General features: G+C 45.1%; 1 protein-coding gene across 1 annotated transcript in view; it reads right to left on the bottom strand.

Moving 5' to 3' along the window:
- Tmem132c (transmembrane protein 132C) overlaps positions 1-12743 on the bottom strand; it is a 242963-nt gene that overhangs the window by 183461 nt on the left and 46759 nt on the right. Inside the window, exon 2 of the mRNA XM_060382303.1 lies at positions 10328-11213. Within this exon, the coding sequence (XP_060238286.1) occupies positions 10328-11213 (886 nt within the window). The remainder of the gene's footprint in view (positions 1-10327; positions 11214-12743) is intronic.

A 12743-nucleotide genomic window follows, 5' to 3' on the forward strand; every position in this document is an offset into this window, starting at 1 on the left:
TGGGCACTGGGAATCACACGTAGGTCCTTTGCAAGATAACCACTGAGCCATCTCTCCAGCCCCAAGGAAGAGATTATTAATCTAAACCAGGCTGTCTTGTGGGTAGTTGTTCAAGACTCAGCCTGCTGTGGGTGGCTTCATTCCCTGTACAGACTGGCTTTAACAGTATAAGAAAAAAGAAAGCTAGCTGGGAGTAAGTAAATGATTCGTCTATCCTTTTTGCTCTTGACTATACATGCAATGTGACTAACTGCCTGAGTTCCTGCCTTGACTTCCCCAAACTGATGGACTGTAAATCTGGAATTATTAGCTAAACAAACCCTTTCTTTTCCTAACCTCCTTGTCAGGATATTTTATCACAGCAACAAAAATGAAACTATAACATTCATCAAATGGTGGCACTTACGAGTTTCCATTTCTGGTTTCTCTTCAAAGCCAAAAAGCCTGGCGGTAAATTTGTCACCAGCTGCTGGGGCTGTCAAGTGGCCAACCCCTTCAAAAGCAACATTTGAATATTCAGGGCCCATGGCTCCCACTCCTTTTAGCTCCATGGGCATGACATATACCCTAAAGGTTGGCCGCTGTGAGCAGGTGGGCAGCTGGATTTAGAAATGGGTAGTGTGCTCACAATCCTCATGACTATCTAATTCAGGGTACTGTTATCATCCCCAGAGACTGACATCACTCCTTTCTCACCATCTGTCCTGGCCACTGATAACTAATTCTTTCTGGTTTGTCTACTCAAGAAATTTCATACAAATGGAAGCACAGACACTACAGTCACTTGTATGTGGCTTCTCTCAGCACCTCGGTTCAAGTTTCACCTGCACAACAGCACACATCATACTTTAATTCCTTTTCAGCCCCTAATTCTCTTCCCCTAAACAGGTACCTCACATTTTCTGATTCACCTGGCAGCTGACAGGTAGTTTTTGTGTCTTGGCTATGATACTGTTTCTGTGCAAGCCTGTGTCCCCTGTTTCACTGTGTAGGATCCTACCATTTGATTCTGGTGGAAGCTCCTGAGTCTTCCCTTTGCTCTGGTTGGTTACAAATGGACTCTATTGGATTAAGCCTCCTTGGCCCTTATAAAGGAGCCAGCCTCAGTGCTGTGTGTTAGTTAAGCTCCTAGGAAATAACCCACCTCCACAGCTTAGGAAATGACACTCTCTCAGTACTCTTTTATATGAAGCCATATAACACATATTTTTTAACCACTTTCCTGCATTCATCCTTTCTATTTATTGACTGGACCATATTGAGAATGTGTCACAGTTGGGATCATTTTTACTTATTTATTGAAACATATTGAGATTATACTAAAGCCATGTTGACCTGGTCAGGAACCAGAGATCAGTGATTATGGTAGATGCATCTCACTCTCACGGGGAACAGAGGTAACGATTCAGTCAGCAGTGTTCAAAAACAAGAGTTAAGGGAGAAAGGAGCATCATCTCTATGCCAGTCTTAGGCTACTGCATTTCTTGCATCTTTTTTATGGCCCATCTATGTAAGACAAAACTATGAAGGGCTGGATGCTGGCCTTCAAACAGCTTCTCTTTATCCCTCCTTCACAGTCAGGGTTTCACAACCATATACCTATAGAGAATTTAAATGGAGTTATCCTATAGCAGGGTGACAAGGCCCCACGACACACCTGAGAGCTCAGGATCAGGAACGTGGTATTTCTTTTGGACTTATTGGCCAGTAAGATCCCATAAGACCTGATCTTGATTTAATTTGGTAAGTCGAGGGAGCAGAACAATAACCCACCAACAAAAATTTTGATCCAAAAATTACCCTGCTATAAGAAGTACAGGGATAAAGAAGGAAAAAGATTGAGGGAATGTCTGACCAATAATTGGCCCAACTTTAGCCCCATCCCACAGGCTTGAAACAATTAATGATGCTCTCTGATGCTTGCAGACAGGAGCCTAACTTGACTGTCATCTGGGAGGCTCCAGCTAATAGCAGAATGGAAACAGATGCTGGGACTTGCAGCCAAGCGCTCTGGTGGTCTTTGTGGAAGTGTTGGGGAAGAGATGGAAGGACCTGGAGGAAACAGGAACCTCACAAGAAGATCAACAGAGACAACTAGCTTAGTCCCATGGGTGCTTACAGAGACTGAGACATCAACAAAGGAGCGTGCATGGCCTGAACCTAGGCCCCTTGGCACATACGTGGCTGATGAGTAGCTTCGTCTTCATATGGGGCACCTGGCAAGTGGAGGAGGGGATGTTTCTAATGTGGACTCTATCGTCTGCTTTTGGATCACTTCCCCCTGGCAAGGCTGCCTTGCATGGCCTCAGGAGATGAGGATGTGCTCAATCCTGATGTTACTTGGTGTGCTGGGGAGGGCTGATGTGGGGAAAGGGAAAGGGGGAAGGAGGGAAAGGAAGTCTGGGAGAAAAGGTGGGAGGGGGCACCCTTGAGATGTAAAGTAAATAAACTGAAATTTAAAAGATGTAAAAAATCCCAAAAGACACTCCAAGCATTACAGGTTATTGCCATCACTCCTTATTACCCTCTAGAAGTTGACCATGAGGTCCTATTGATGAATACTATACTTGAGTCATAGAATATGGAGAAATTAAACAAGTATTCACTATTTAGAAGCTTTATGCCTACCGAATAGCTTTCATACTGCTAGAAGTACCTATGTACACTGCTGGTTGAGAAAAGCAGTCACCAATCTTACCTAGCTGTGAACCTTTCAATGTACAATAACTACCAGCCTAGCAATATATACCCCCTGGTGCAACAGTGGCACACACATCAGGGGTGTGGCCAACCACTTCCTGACTGGATTTGAGGCCCACTCCACAAGATGGAACCCATACCTGGCATTACTTGGGCCAAGAACCTGTGTCTAAACAAATTTTAAAAATCAACCAAGGGGGGGGGGGAGATCCTAAGGAGAGCTTCCGTCAGCGTCAGCTTGGTATTCTGGGGCTCAGGGGAGGGACAAAGGAAAAATAAATGAGAGAAATAATGAACTCAGAAAAAGGAGAGGAATGTATCAGTATGTGGGGACAAAATGAGTCTTGATTCCCTTACTTGCTTGCTGGTTGAGACAAGGTTTCACTTAATCCAGGCTAAGCTGCCTTGAATTCCTGATCCTCCTGCCTCATCTCACCAGTTCTGGGTTTGCAATTGTGCACCCCAGGTTTGATTAAAAAAAAAAAGCTTAAGACAGTCTAAGAAACCTGAAATATTGTTTCCTTATATAAAAGAAACAGAAAAATGCTAAGTGGCTGAAGATATGGCTCAGTGTTAAAAGCACTCACTGTTCTTGTAGAAGAAAAGAGATTCCATTCAGGGAGTGGACAAGGCAGCTCACAATGGGATGTAAGTCCAGTTCTGGGGGTCCTTGAGGATTGCCCTCTGCAGGCACATGTGGTGCACAGGTATGGGTGCATTTTAAAAATCGTTATAAATTTTAATAAAAATGTGTTAATATAGTACTTAAGTTATATTTTCAAAAGTCTAAGTAATATAATTTTGTGGAGTTTTGACTAAATAGTACCCTATGAATAATCAAACAAACTTAAAATATTTATTAATTTTTCAATCGCCATATTAGTAAGTGGAAATTATATATATACATATACATATGACCTGTAATCTTGGGTCATGTGTAAAAGTTCCCTTTAAAGCAAGGGAACTACTTGCTTTAAAAAAACTACTCCTAAATAAAAATTCAGCCTCAAGCAACATAAAAGAAATAAGAAGAGGAAAAAATAAAGCGTGTTGACATCATGCGAGTTGATAGCATGAATAATCCAACTGAATTAACAGAAAGACTGCAGAAAAAAAACCACAGCATCTAACAGAGAGATTACAGACAGAATTTCAAACCAATAATGTCTTATTTTATAAAGAAACCTGTGTCTAAACAAACCATAGGCCCTAAGTACCTTCTGCTAACTCTCTGCTAAATGGATGGCCTATTAAATCAACTCTTAACAAAAATGAACAGACTATTAAACCAATTCCTAATAATGTATCCTTATACCCATTGATCAGTATAGCTCTCAATCTTCATCAGAGAAACTTCTCTCTATGGTAGACAGTGATTAACACAGAGACCCACAACTGGCTGATGTACAGAGAATAAGATACTGTTGACTGCTCAGACATAAATGGGACACCATGATCATATCCTCTTCCTCCAAGGCTCAAGGATCACTAAGGAAGAAGAGACAGAAAAATTTCAGAGCCAGGCGCAGTAGAGGACTACAACAAAACAGTGTTTCCAGAACACAGCAGGGAAGTTGCACATACAAACTCACAGTGGTTATGATAGCACATAGGAGACCTTTGTAAGCTCAGGACAGACAAAAGCCCACCGTGGAGGGGAGAGGTGGACAAAATAAACAAACAAACAAACAAACAAACAAACAAAACCCAGCCCTAGCTGAGGAGCTATTGGTAACTAATAGCTGCTGGGAGAGGAAGAATGAGTTTGCTCTGAGCAAGCACGCACTGGAGTCAATGGGATTAAAAAAAAAAATTGATGCAAAGTTGGGTGGGTAGAGACAGGTTTGTGAGAGGGAGGTTAATGCAATCAAAATATAGTGTATGACATTCTCAAAGAATTAATGATTTAAAAAATCTCTTGGGGTGAGACGGGAAAGATGAGTCAGCAGTTAAGAGCACTTGTTGCTCTTCCAGAGGATCTGGGTTGGGTTCCCAGCACCCACATGGTGGTCACAGTCATCTGTAACTCCAGTTCTAGGATACCTGATGCCTTCTTCTGATCTCCACGATCTTGAGGCGCGTACCTGGTGTACACATACTCATGCTGGCAACCACTCATACACATAGCACAGTAAAATAAATAGATTTTATTTTCTTTTTAATGAAAACAAAAAGCTTCTTGTGCTTGGTGTCCTGGAGGATCTGCTCCCCCAGCAGAGGACATGGCAAGGTAAATTGCTTCCTTGTGTCCTGGGGAATATCAGAAGGTACAGGAAAGAAGGAAGAGAGGTTCTACTTCTCCTCTACTGGGAGGGGGTTGGCTTGTGTAGGAGCTGGCAGCTACCTTAGAGGAAACACTTTGCTTATTCTAAGTCTCAGAGCTTGAGAAAGACTCCCGCCCCCCAACGCCTGGAGAAACATGGGAGCATGTGGAATCAAACACGTAAGTGAAACATCCTGACTTCCCTCTTCACCCATCACCTCTGTGCATCCCAAATCCTTCCACATTTAACTGTCTGTACTCAGTTTGGATACTTCGCTCCTGAAGGGGCTGGGCACATGCAGTCTGTTTATTCATGTGGTCATTGTTAACTGATCCTTCTTCCATTCTGTGTCAGCAGCAGCATCCCACAACACTCCAAGCATGCTGCCTCTATGACTATGCTTGTCCCTGATCCGCCCTCCAGCAAGGCCTGGCTCATTTAAAATGTATTCATAGTACTCTCCACTTTTCTCCCCTGGTTCATTTTCACAGCATTTTCTTCCTTTTTTGTGTGTGTGGGGGAAGGGGAGCTCCCTTCTACTACTAGGGCAGAAAAATCCACTGAGAAGCACGTTACCCTGGTTTTTCTTCACTGCAATAGAACAATTACTGGCCAATGGGCTTAGTCGATGCTAATGGAACAAAAATGTACCGAGTTAAAAGAAATGTTGCATGCACAGTGGAAATGGAAGAGTGTTTGGTCTTGTTTGGCTCATCAAAGGAAGATAATTACAAATATATATGTATATATATAAAAAAAGGACACAAAGCGATGTTTTTAAATCCCAGCTAGGAGAGATAGCTTGGGGGATGAGACGATGCCTTCAGGGTGTAATAGTGCTGGCTATGTAATCATGAGGACCTGAGTCTGAGGACCCTACATCCATGTGAAAAGCTGGCCTGGTTGGTAGTACCTATAGTCCTAAGAGTTCGGGCTACAAACAGGTGATCCTGAGAGAGACCCTGTCTCAAGGGCGTGAAGCAGAGAGTGATGGAGGACGATACTCAGTATCCAGCTCTGGCCATTACAAATGCAGCACAGGTGTGTGCACCCACATGTGCATGCATCACACACAACACAGACACATATGTATCAATCAATCATCAATCAATGACTTAGCGAATGCAAGCCTTTCATTGGCTCAGGAGTGGGCTTTACATAGTCATTTCCAAAATGCTAACTGTGGTGGGTAGATGGAGAACCAAGCTTCCCTTGTGGCTGGAGAGCTGGGTGATCCTGAGCATCGGGGGGTGGGAGAGACCTTTCTACACTGAGCACCTCACATGTACACAGCTGTTTTCCCAGCCTGCCAAAGCGCAGAGCCTTTCTGCCTGGCCTGGAGGGCTCGCTGCTCAATGGAGCTGCTGGTGGGATGAGTTAGCAGAGCAAAGCTTCACCTTGCCGATGAAATGTCTTCAAGGGTCTCTGAGATGCTGTGGTAACGGTGCCCGAATACCGTGGTCACTTCTCAGCCCAGATGCCCTATGGCATAGGATCAGCAGAGTGGGTAGAGCATAAACAGCCCATCCATGACCCGGGATCTTTCTCCAAACCTAGGGTCTGTGAAGAGGGCACCTGCACAAGCGAAGGTCTCATAGTTCATCTTTCCACTGCACGCTTCTCTTAAGGGAAACTGGACATTTCTTCCAAAATCTGCCCACGGCAGCTAGACTTCTTCCCCATTGAAAATGTCTTTAATTATGTATAAACTTGAAAGGAAAAACATGCCTTACAACCTATGATTTTTTTATCCAAATTATTACATGCAACTTGGTTAAAAATGTTAATGTGTGGCCTTAAAATTAAGGTTTAGATCAGTAGACCGAATGACAAAGCTGGCTACAGGTGCATTACTGGGTGATTCTGCACTTACTATGGGAGCGCATTAAAAAAAGAAATGAGTTTTGTTTTGCTTTGTTTTTGAGATGAGGTTTACTATGCAATCCTGATAGGCTTGGGATTCTCCATGTAGACCAGGCTAGCCTTGAACTCACAGAGAACCACCTACCTCTGCCTCTTGCATACTGGGATTAAAGGGATGCACAGACATGTCCAGATTAAAAAGGAGACAAAAGAGGTAGAGGTTGGAGAATAAGGAAGTGGAGAGAGTTGAGATAAAGAATCAGGGAACTTAGAGTGGAATAAATAATAAGCTTTCAGAGTGTGTGTGTGTGTGTGTGTGTGTGTGTTTGCCTATGTGAGTTTATATGTAACACACACACACACACACACACACACACACACACACACACACACACAGAGGAGCTCACAGAAGCCAAAAGAAGGCATTGAATTTTGAGTTATCTGGAACAAGTCATAGGCATTGATGAGCCACTATGCAGGTTCTAGGAACTGAACCTAGGTCCTCTGTAAAAGTAGTAAGTCATTTCCCCATTTTCAAAAGATTTCCCTCCCCTGTTTCTAATAGTGAAGTTGAGTCTCTGGAATAAGAATGATAACTTCAAGATAGATTCTCAAACAATGCTTTTCCTCCTGGTCACCAGGTTCAGAACAGTGTGTGTATATGTGTGTGTGTGTGTGTGTGTGAGAGAGAGAGAGAGAGAGAGAGAGAGCACACTGGATGTCCTGTGATGAGGAACTCTGTGTCAAGTTTAAGGTCAGGGGTCACATAGCTTTTGCGTGTGAACAAAGCTTACCTCCTTTCATGAGGCCTGTTGTGATTCATGATTAGAAGGCTGTGAATCAAGGAACTTGGACAAAAGGAAACTCAGCTCCAGGTCCTCTATCACCCTCCATGCTCTGACAACCCTGCTTTCTAGGAAGACAATCCTTCCTGAAAGAGCCAGAGTGAAATGTCAATCCATACAGCTTGGGGGACAAGACTGGGAGCTGGGGAATCCACACCTCAATGTCCCTCTGCTGCTAAAACAGAACTCAACGAAGTTTCACAATTCTTTAAAATCTGTTGATAATATTCAATTTTTTATGTACCAGACACTGGTATAAATGCCTCCTAAATACTGAGTCATTACAGACCTATTGATGTCAGTAAGATAATTGAATTTATATTTAAGATAAACAAATTGAGGCTGTGAGGAGAAGCCTTGCCAGTCACTCAGATTGTGTGTGGCAGGAACAGGACCAGAACACAGGTCCTAGCTCTGGGATGAAAAATCCAGAGTCCTCTGCAATAGCCAGGCTGGAGTATTCTGCCTGCAACAGGACTGCCTGGGCCTTAGATCCAGGTAGCCCAGACTTGTCCTGTAGAGGGCAGAGGCTGTTCTTTCTCAAGGCGAGAGCTAGTTCACACAAGCGGAGGACAACAATGGATGGACATGCCACGACTCCCTTGCCGTGCTGCAGCTGCCTTCTGTCCCCATGTCCCCAAGCTAGCACCATGTGGTATGTATTCAATTTACAAGCTCCCAAAGCCCCAGGCAAAGCAATTTACTCAGATCTAAACTCAGTAAGTTTCTCTGCTCAAACTCAGTAACTTTCCCTGCTCAGCCGGAGAGACTAGGGTGGGAGAGTAAAGGTGGACCTTCACCCCAAATCTCCTTCCTCTTGGTCCCACTTTGATAAGTGGTGACAGTTGCAGGAAGCCACAGACACTTTCAGAGAGGACTCCCTGAAACGCATCCACTTCAACCCCGTAGAAGACATGGGTTTTACAAAGAGGTGCCCTAAGTCCTTTAATGATACCCAAAGCCATAGAAAATCGGGTCCTGCGGCATCAGTCCACTCACAAACGGTAAGGAAAGAGCTATGGGTACAGTTCAGCCATAGCCTCTGTTAACAAGCACGAATGAGAGCTTGGGTTCAAGGTTTGATTCCTGACACAAAAAGGCGAGTATCTGGGAGAGACAGAGCTCTCAGCAAATAAGTATTTGTACCTGGATGGAGAAGAAATACCTTAAGAAATGTATCAAAATCTTCCATTTTGAAATCTTTAGGTGACACATACAAGAAGGCAAAAGCCCTAAAAATAACCATCCTGGCAGCCAGACTACAAGAATAAGACATCACTGAAGTGTGGGATAGCAGGCTGGCATTCTGTTTTGAAAACATTTATTCTCCCTGAAGCAAATCATCTGACAGCATTTTATATATATATATAAATATATATCCCTATGAAGAACCAACATGTAGTTTTAGCAATTATAACCTAAGACTTTCTGATTCACAATCAGAATCCCTCTGTTTTGACTAACTTACTTTTCACCTTTACTTAAAGACAAACCTCACCTACTGTTCCCTATTGCGAAGCTCCTCCCTAGCTTGAAGACATCCTGCCTCATGGGGCTTTGCCTAAGCATGACAGAAAGCAGGTGTCCCCGAGCTGAGTCCCACAACCCTTACAGTGAGAACTGGTCCATGAGAGCTCCGCCGGACACCTTGTGCTGAGCCCAGGGTGGTGATGGAGGCAAGCTGCCCAAGATGAACTCATCTGCTGTTTTGCTGGAAGTACCCCTTGAGTGACTGAGGCGCCCTAGCTACCAAAGGGAACCACAAAACCAATGAAACAGTACAGGTAGGATTCAACACCCTTTTCTACGATACAGCCTCGGGGGCATCAGTGTCCCTGGGCACGACTGTGCACGCTCCTAACACAACCTGCATCCATAGATACGCAAATGAGGTTCGCCCGAACAGGTTCGCCTTGCTGTCCAATCTGATGAAACCTTGGGGTGAACGACCCTACCACTGCAGCACTGAACCTCTTTTGCTTTGCCCTCCCAAGGCCATGGGCTCCCAGGATGGAGGAAGGGCTAACATAGTAATCCCAGCTTTGAGGTTCTCGCATGGCTTTTCTCCTCCCCCTCCTCCACAAACCAGGCAGTAAGTCTCCATTTCTCTGAAACACAAGCCGTTTACCCTCCCTCGTGGTAGTGGGTCTTTCTATGCTTGCTGGGGCGCCCACAATGAGGTTAGAGCTCCCACCCTCCCCCAAGTCCACCAACATTACAGACAGGGAAAGTCAGTTACCGCTACGGAAGGACGCATCCATAGAAAATGAGAAAGAGAGACAAATCACTAGGCAGGACACCCTAAATCTGAATAAAAACTCCAAGTCTCTTAGAGTGGGTGGTCTGCAGACCCTCTTTTTACCCGAGACATCTATAACACTTGCAAGCAAATTCATTGATTTTATGCCAGGTTGTCTTCCTGAATTCAGTTCTCTAGATGGTAGAGAAAAAGAGGCCACCTTCTAGCCAGTGTCACTCTCATTGCCCACAACACACACAGCTTAAGAACAGCTTCCCAGCACATCTGGGCTTGGTATCACTGGCTTCTGTATTAGAGGACATGTACCTGTAGAAGGTGGCAATTGTCCCCACGTGGTGGGTGGATCACGCTTCATTCTAGACACACCACGGCCAGAGGCTAGCCCAGGTACTTACCTTAGGATGAAATGGTCCACAGTAGAGTTATTGGAGATGGTGACAGAAGCAGTGACTATGTCTCCCTGCTTGACAGGCTGGGAGGGCAGCCAGATGACCACATTGCCATCCAAACGCAGTTCGCTGAGCTGGGTGCTGTCCTGGGTGCGATAGAGGCCCACGGTGCCAATCTTCTGCAGGTGGGACGTCCTGTCCTCCTGTCCATCCTTTCCTGGACGGATGGCATTGTCCTTTCTGGTGTCACCTCCAGAGCAATCCTCTCGCTCGTCTCCCGTTTGCACAGCGTAGTACAGTTCCACGCGGCTCCCCTCTGGCTGCTCTGTGGGCCTCCTGCGCCCGGACACCACCGTCGGGGGATTGAACCAGCCCGGCAGCATCTCCAGCTGGGCCACGCACAACCCCAGGGCCCCACCCAGACGGCAGCTGCCTCGAACTTCCTGGGTGTCTCGGAAAGCAAAGACCCGCAAGCAGGGCAGCTTCTCGTCCCTGCGGTCATCCCAGTCTCGGCCCACGATGTGGAAGAGCACCTGCACTTTGGGCCGGCTCAGGTAGACTTTCTCCCGGAGGATGTAGGCCTTCAGCCTCCAGTCAAAAGGAAACTTATTGGTTGGGCCTAAAAAGTTAGGGTTCAACATCAAGTCCAGAGGTATGACTTTTTCCGCAGAGTATGGCCCATAGCTGGCATTTAATACTGGGGGCTGCCTGGCCTTGTAGGTGAAGAAAGACTCCACCCTGGACTGCAGGCTGGCATTCCGTAGCAGGTCCGGGTTAGCCTCCTTCAGGAAGAAGGCGGTCTCGGCTCTGAGGATGTGGAAGCTCACGGGTAGGTACGGAGGCAACGAAGAGAATCTCTGTACGTTATCGATGACCCCACGACCTTCTGTCACTAGGGGAGAGAAGCAAAGTTAAGTCAGTAACAGGCTGCTGCTTCTGGCTGCAGTTTAGAACAAAGGGATAAAAGCTCTAAAGTCCGCAAGATCAAAGCTGTGGAGTCCTTCAGGAAATAGCTGGTGCTTCCGGGTGGTCCACAAATTACAGAGTTAATTAGGTTCAAATATATAAATACGTAAAGTAGACTGAATTATGGGCATTCGGGAAGAGGACTCCATGAAGGGCTTGCCACACAAACTTGAGGACCCTAGTTCAGATCCCCAGAATTTACTGGAAAAAATAAAAAGAAAAATAAATAAAGCAGGGCACGCGTCTGTGGAGGCAGAGACAGGAGACCTCTCAGCTTTCCTGGCCAGCTATTCCAGCCAAATCAGTAAGCTTAGGAGTAAGAAAATGACATGTGGAATCGAATAAAACCCACAAGCAAACCCTGAAACAGAAAGGTTTAGCTTGATGTTAAAAGATGGAACCTCAAATCCTGAGGCAAAAATATAGACTTTCATAAATACTGCTGGGGCATTTGGGTAGACGCTTCCTTTAAAAATAAACCAACCACAACAAAATGTTAAAATTAAATAGAATTAGATCCAATCCTTACAAGCAAGATTAAACCTCAGGGCCAGAAAGGTGAGGCAGTGGGTAGAATACTCACTGTGTAAGCCTGAAGACCTGAGTTCAAGTCCCCCATACCCATGTAAAAGCCTGCCCTGGGGAGGCAGAGCTGGGAGGACCCCAGGGGGCTCTCTGGCCAGCCAGTTTAGCTGCAATGTTGAGCTTTCAGTTTGAAGAAAGACCCTGTCTCAAAAATAAGCTGGAAGGCAGTAGAAGAAGGCACCCAGTGCCAACCTTTGACCACCACACACACCTGCATGAGTGAAACCCTCACACATGTGCACAGATATGAACGCAGCACACACCGACACTGACAAGTTATAATACTAAACTTTGAATGGGTCCATGAAGGAGTAGAGGATGGCGTAAAGGAGAAGATAAAGAGAAAAGAGATAGGGAGATACAAACAGAGACAGAGGGGAGGAAAATGAAGAAAATCTTCCTAAAGCAGCTATGATAGCACTGTGAAATCTGAGGCATCTAGGCAAAAGGTGTGTGGAAATGGACTGGAGAGGTAGTTCAACAGCTAAGAGCACTGACTCCTTTTTCGGAGGACCTGGGTTCAATTGTGGGCACCACAGCCTTGAAACCGGCTAGATCTCTAGTTCCAGGGGCATACAGTGCCCTCTTCTGGCCTTCATTAGTACTGCATGCACACAGTACACAGACAAGTACAAACACTAGTGCACATAAAATATATTAAAAAGTGTGTGGAAATTCTTTTTATTATGTTTGCAACCCTTTTAGACACATTGTCAATGCTAAGATAAAGAAAAGCAAAAATATTCAATGAAACAAAAAAGAATGGGAGCAAGCCATCTTGGTTTTATATCCCTTGCCCTCTATGCACAGATCTTGCCTGTTAGGAAAAACAGCAACAAGAGAATTCCTCCCTCATTATTCAAAAACAAGG

The sequence above is a fragment of the Meriones unguiculatus genome, chromosome 4 (genome assembly GCF_030254825.1).
Source record: "Meriones unguiculatus strain TT.TT164.6M chromosome 4, Bangor_MerUng_6.1, whole genome shotgun sequence".
NCBI classification, from domain to species: domain Eukaryota; kingdom Metazoa; phylum Chordata; class Mammalia; order Rodentia; family Muridae; genus Meriones; species Meriones unguiculatus.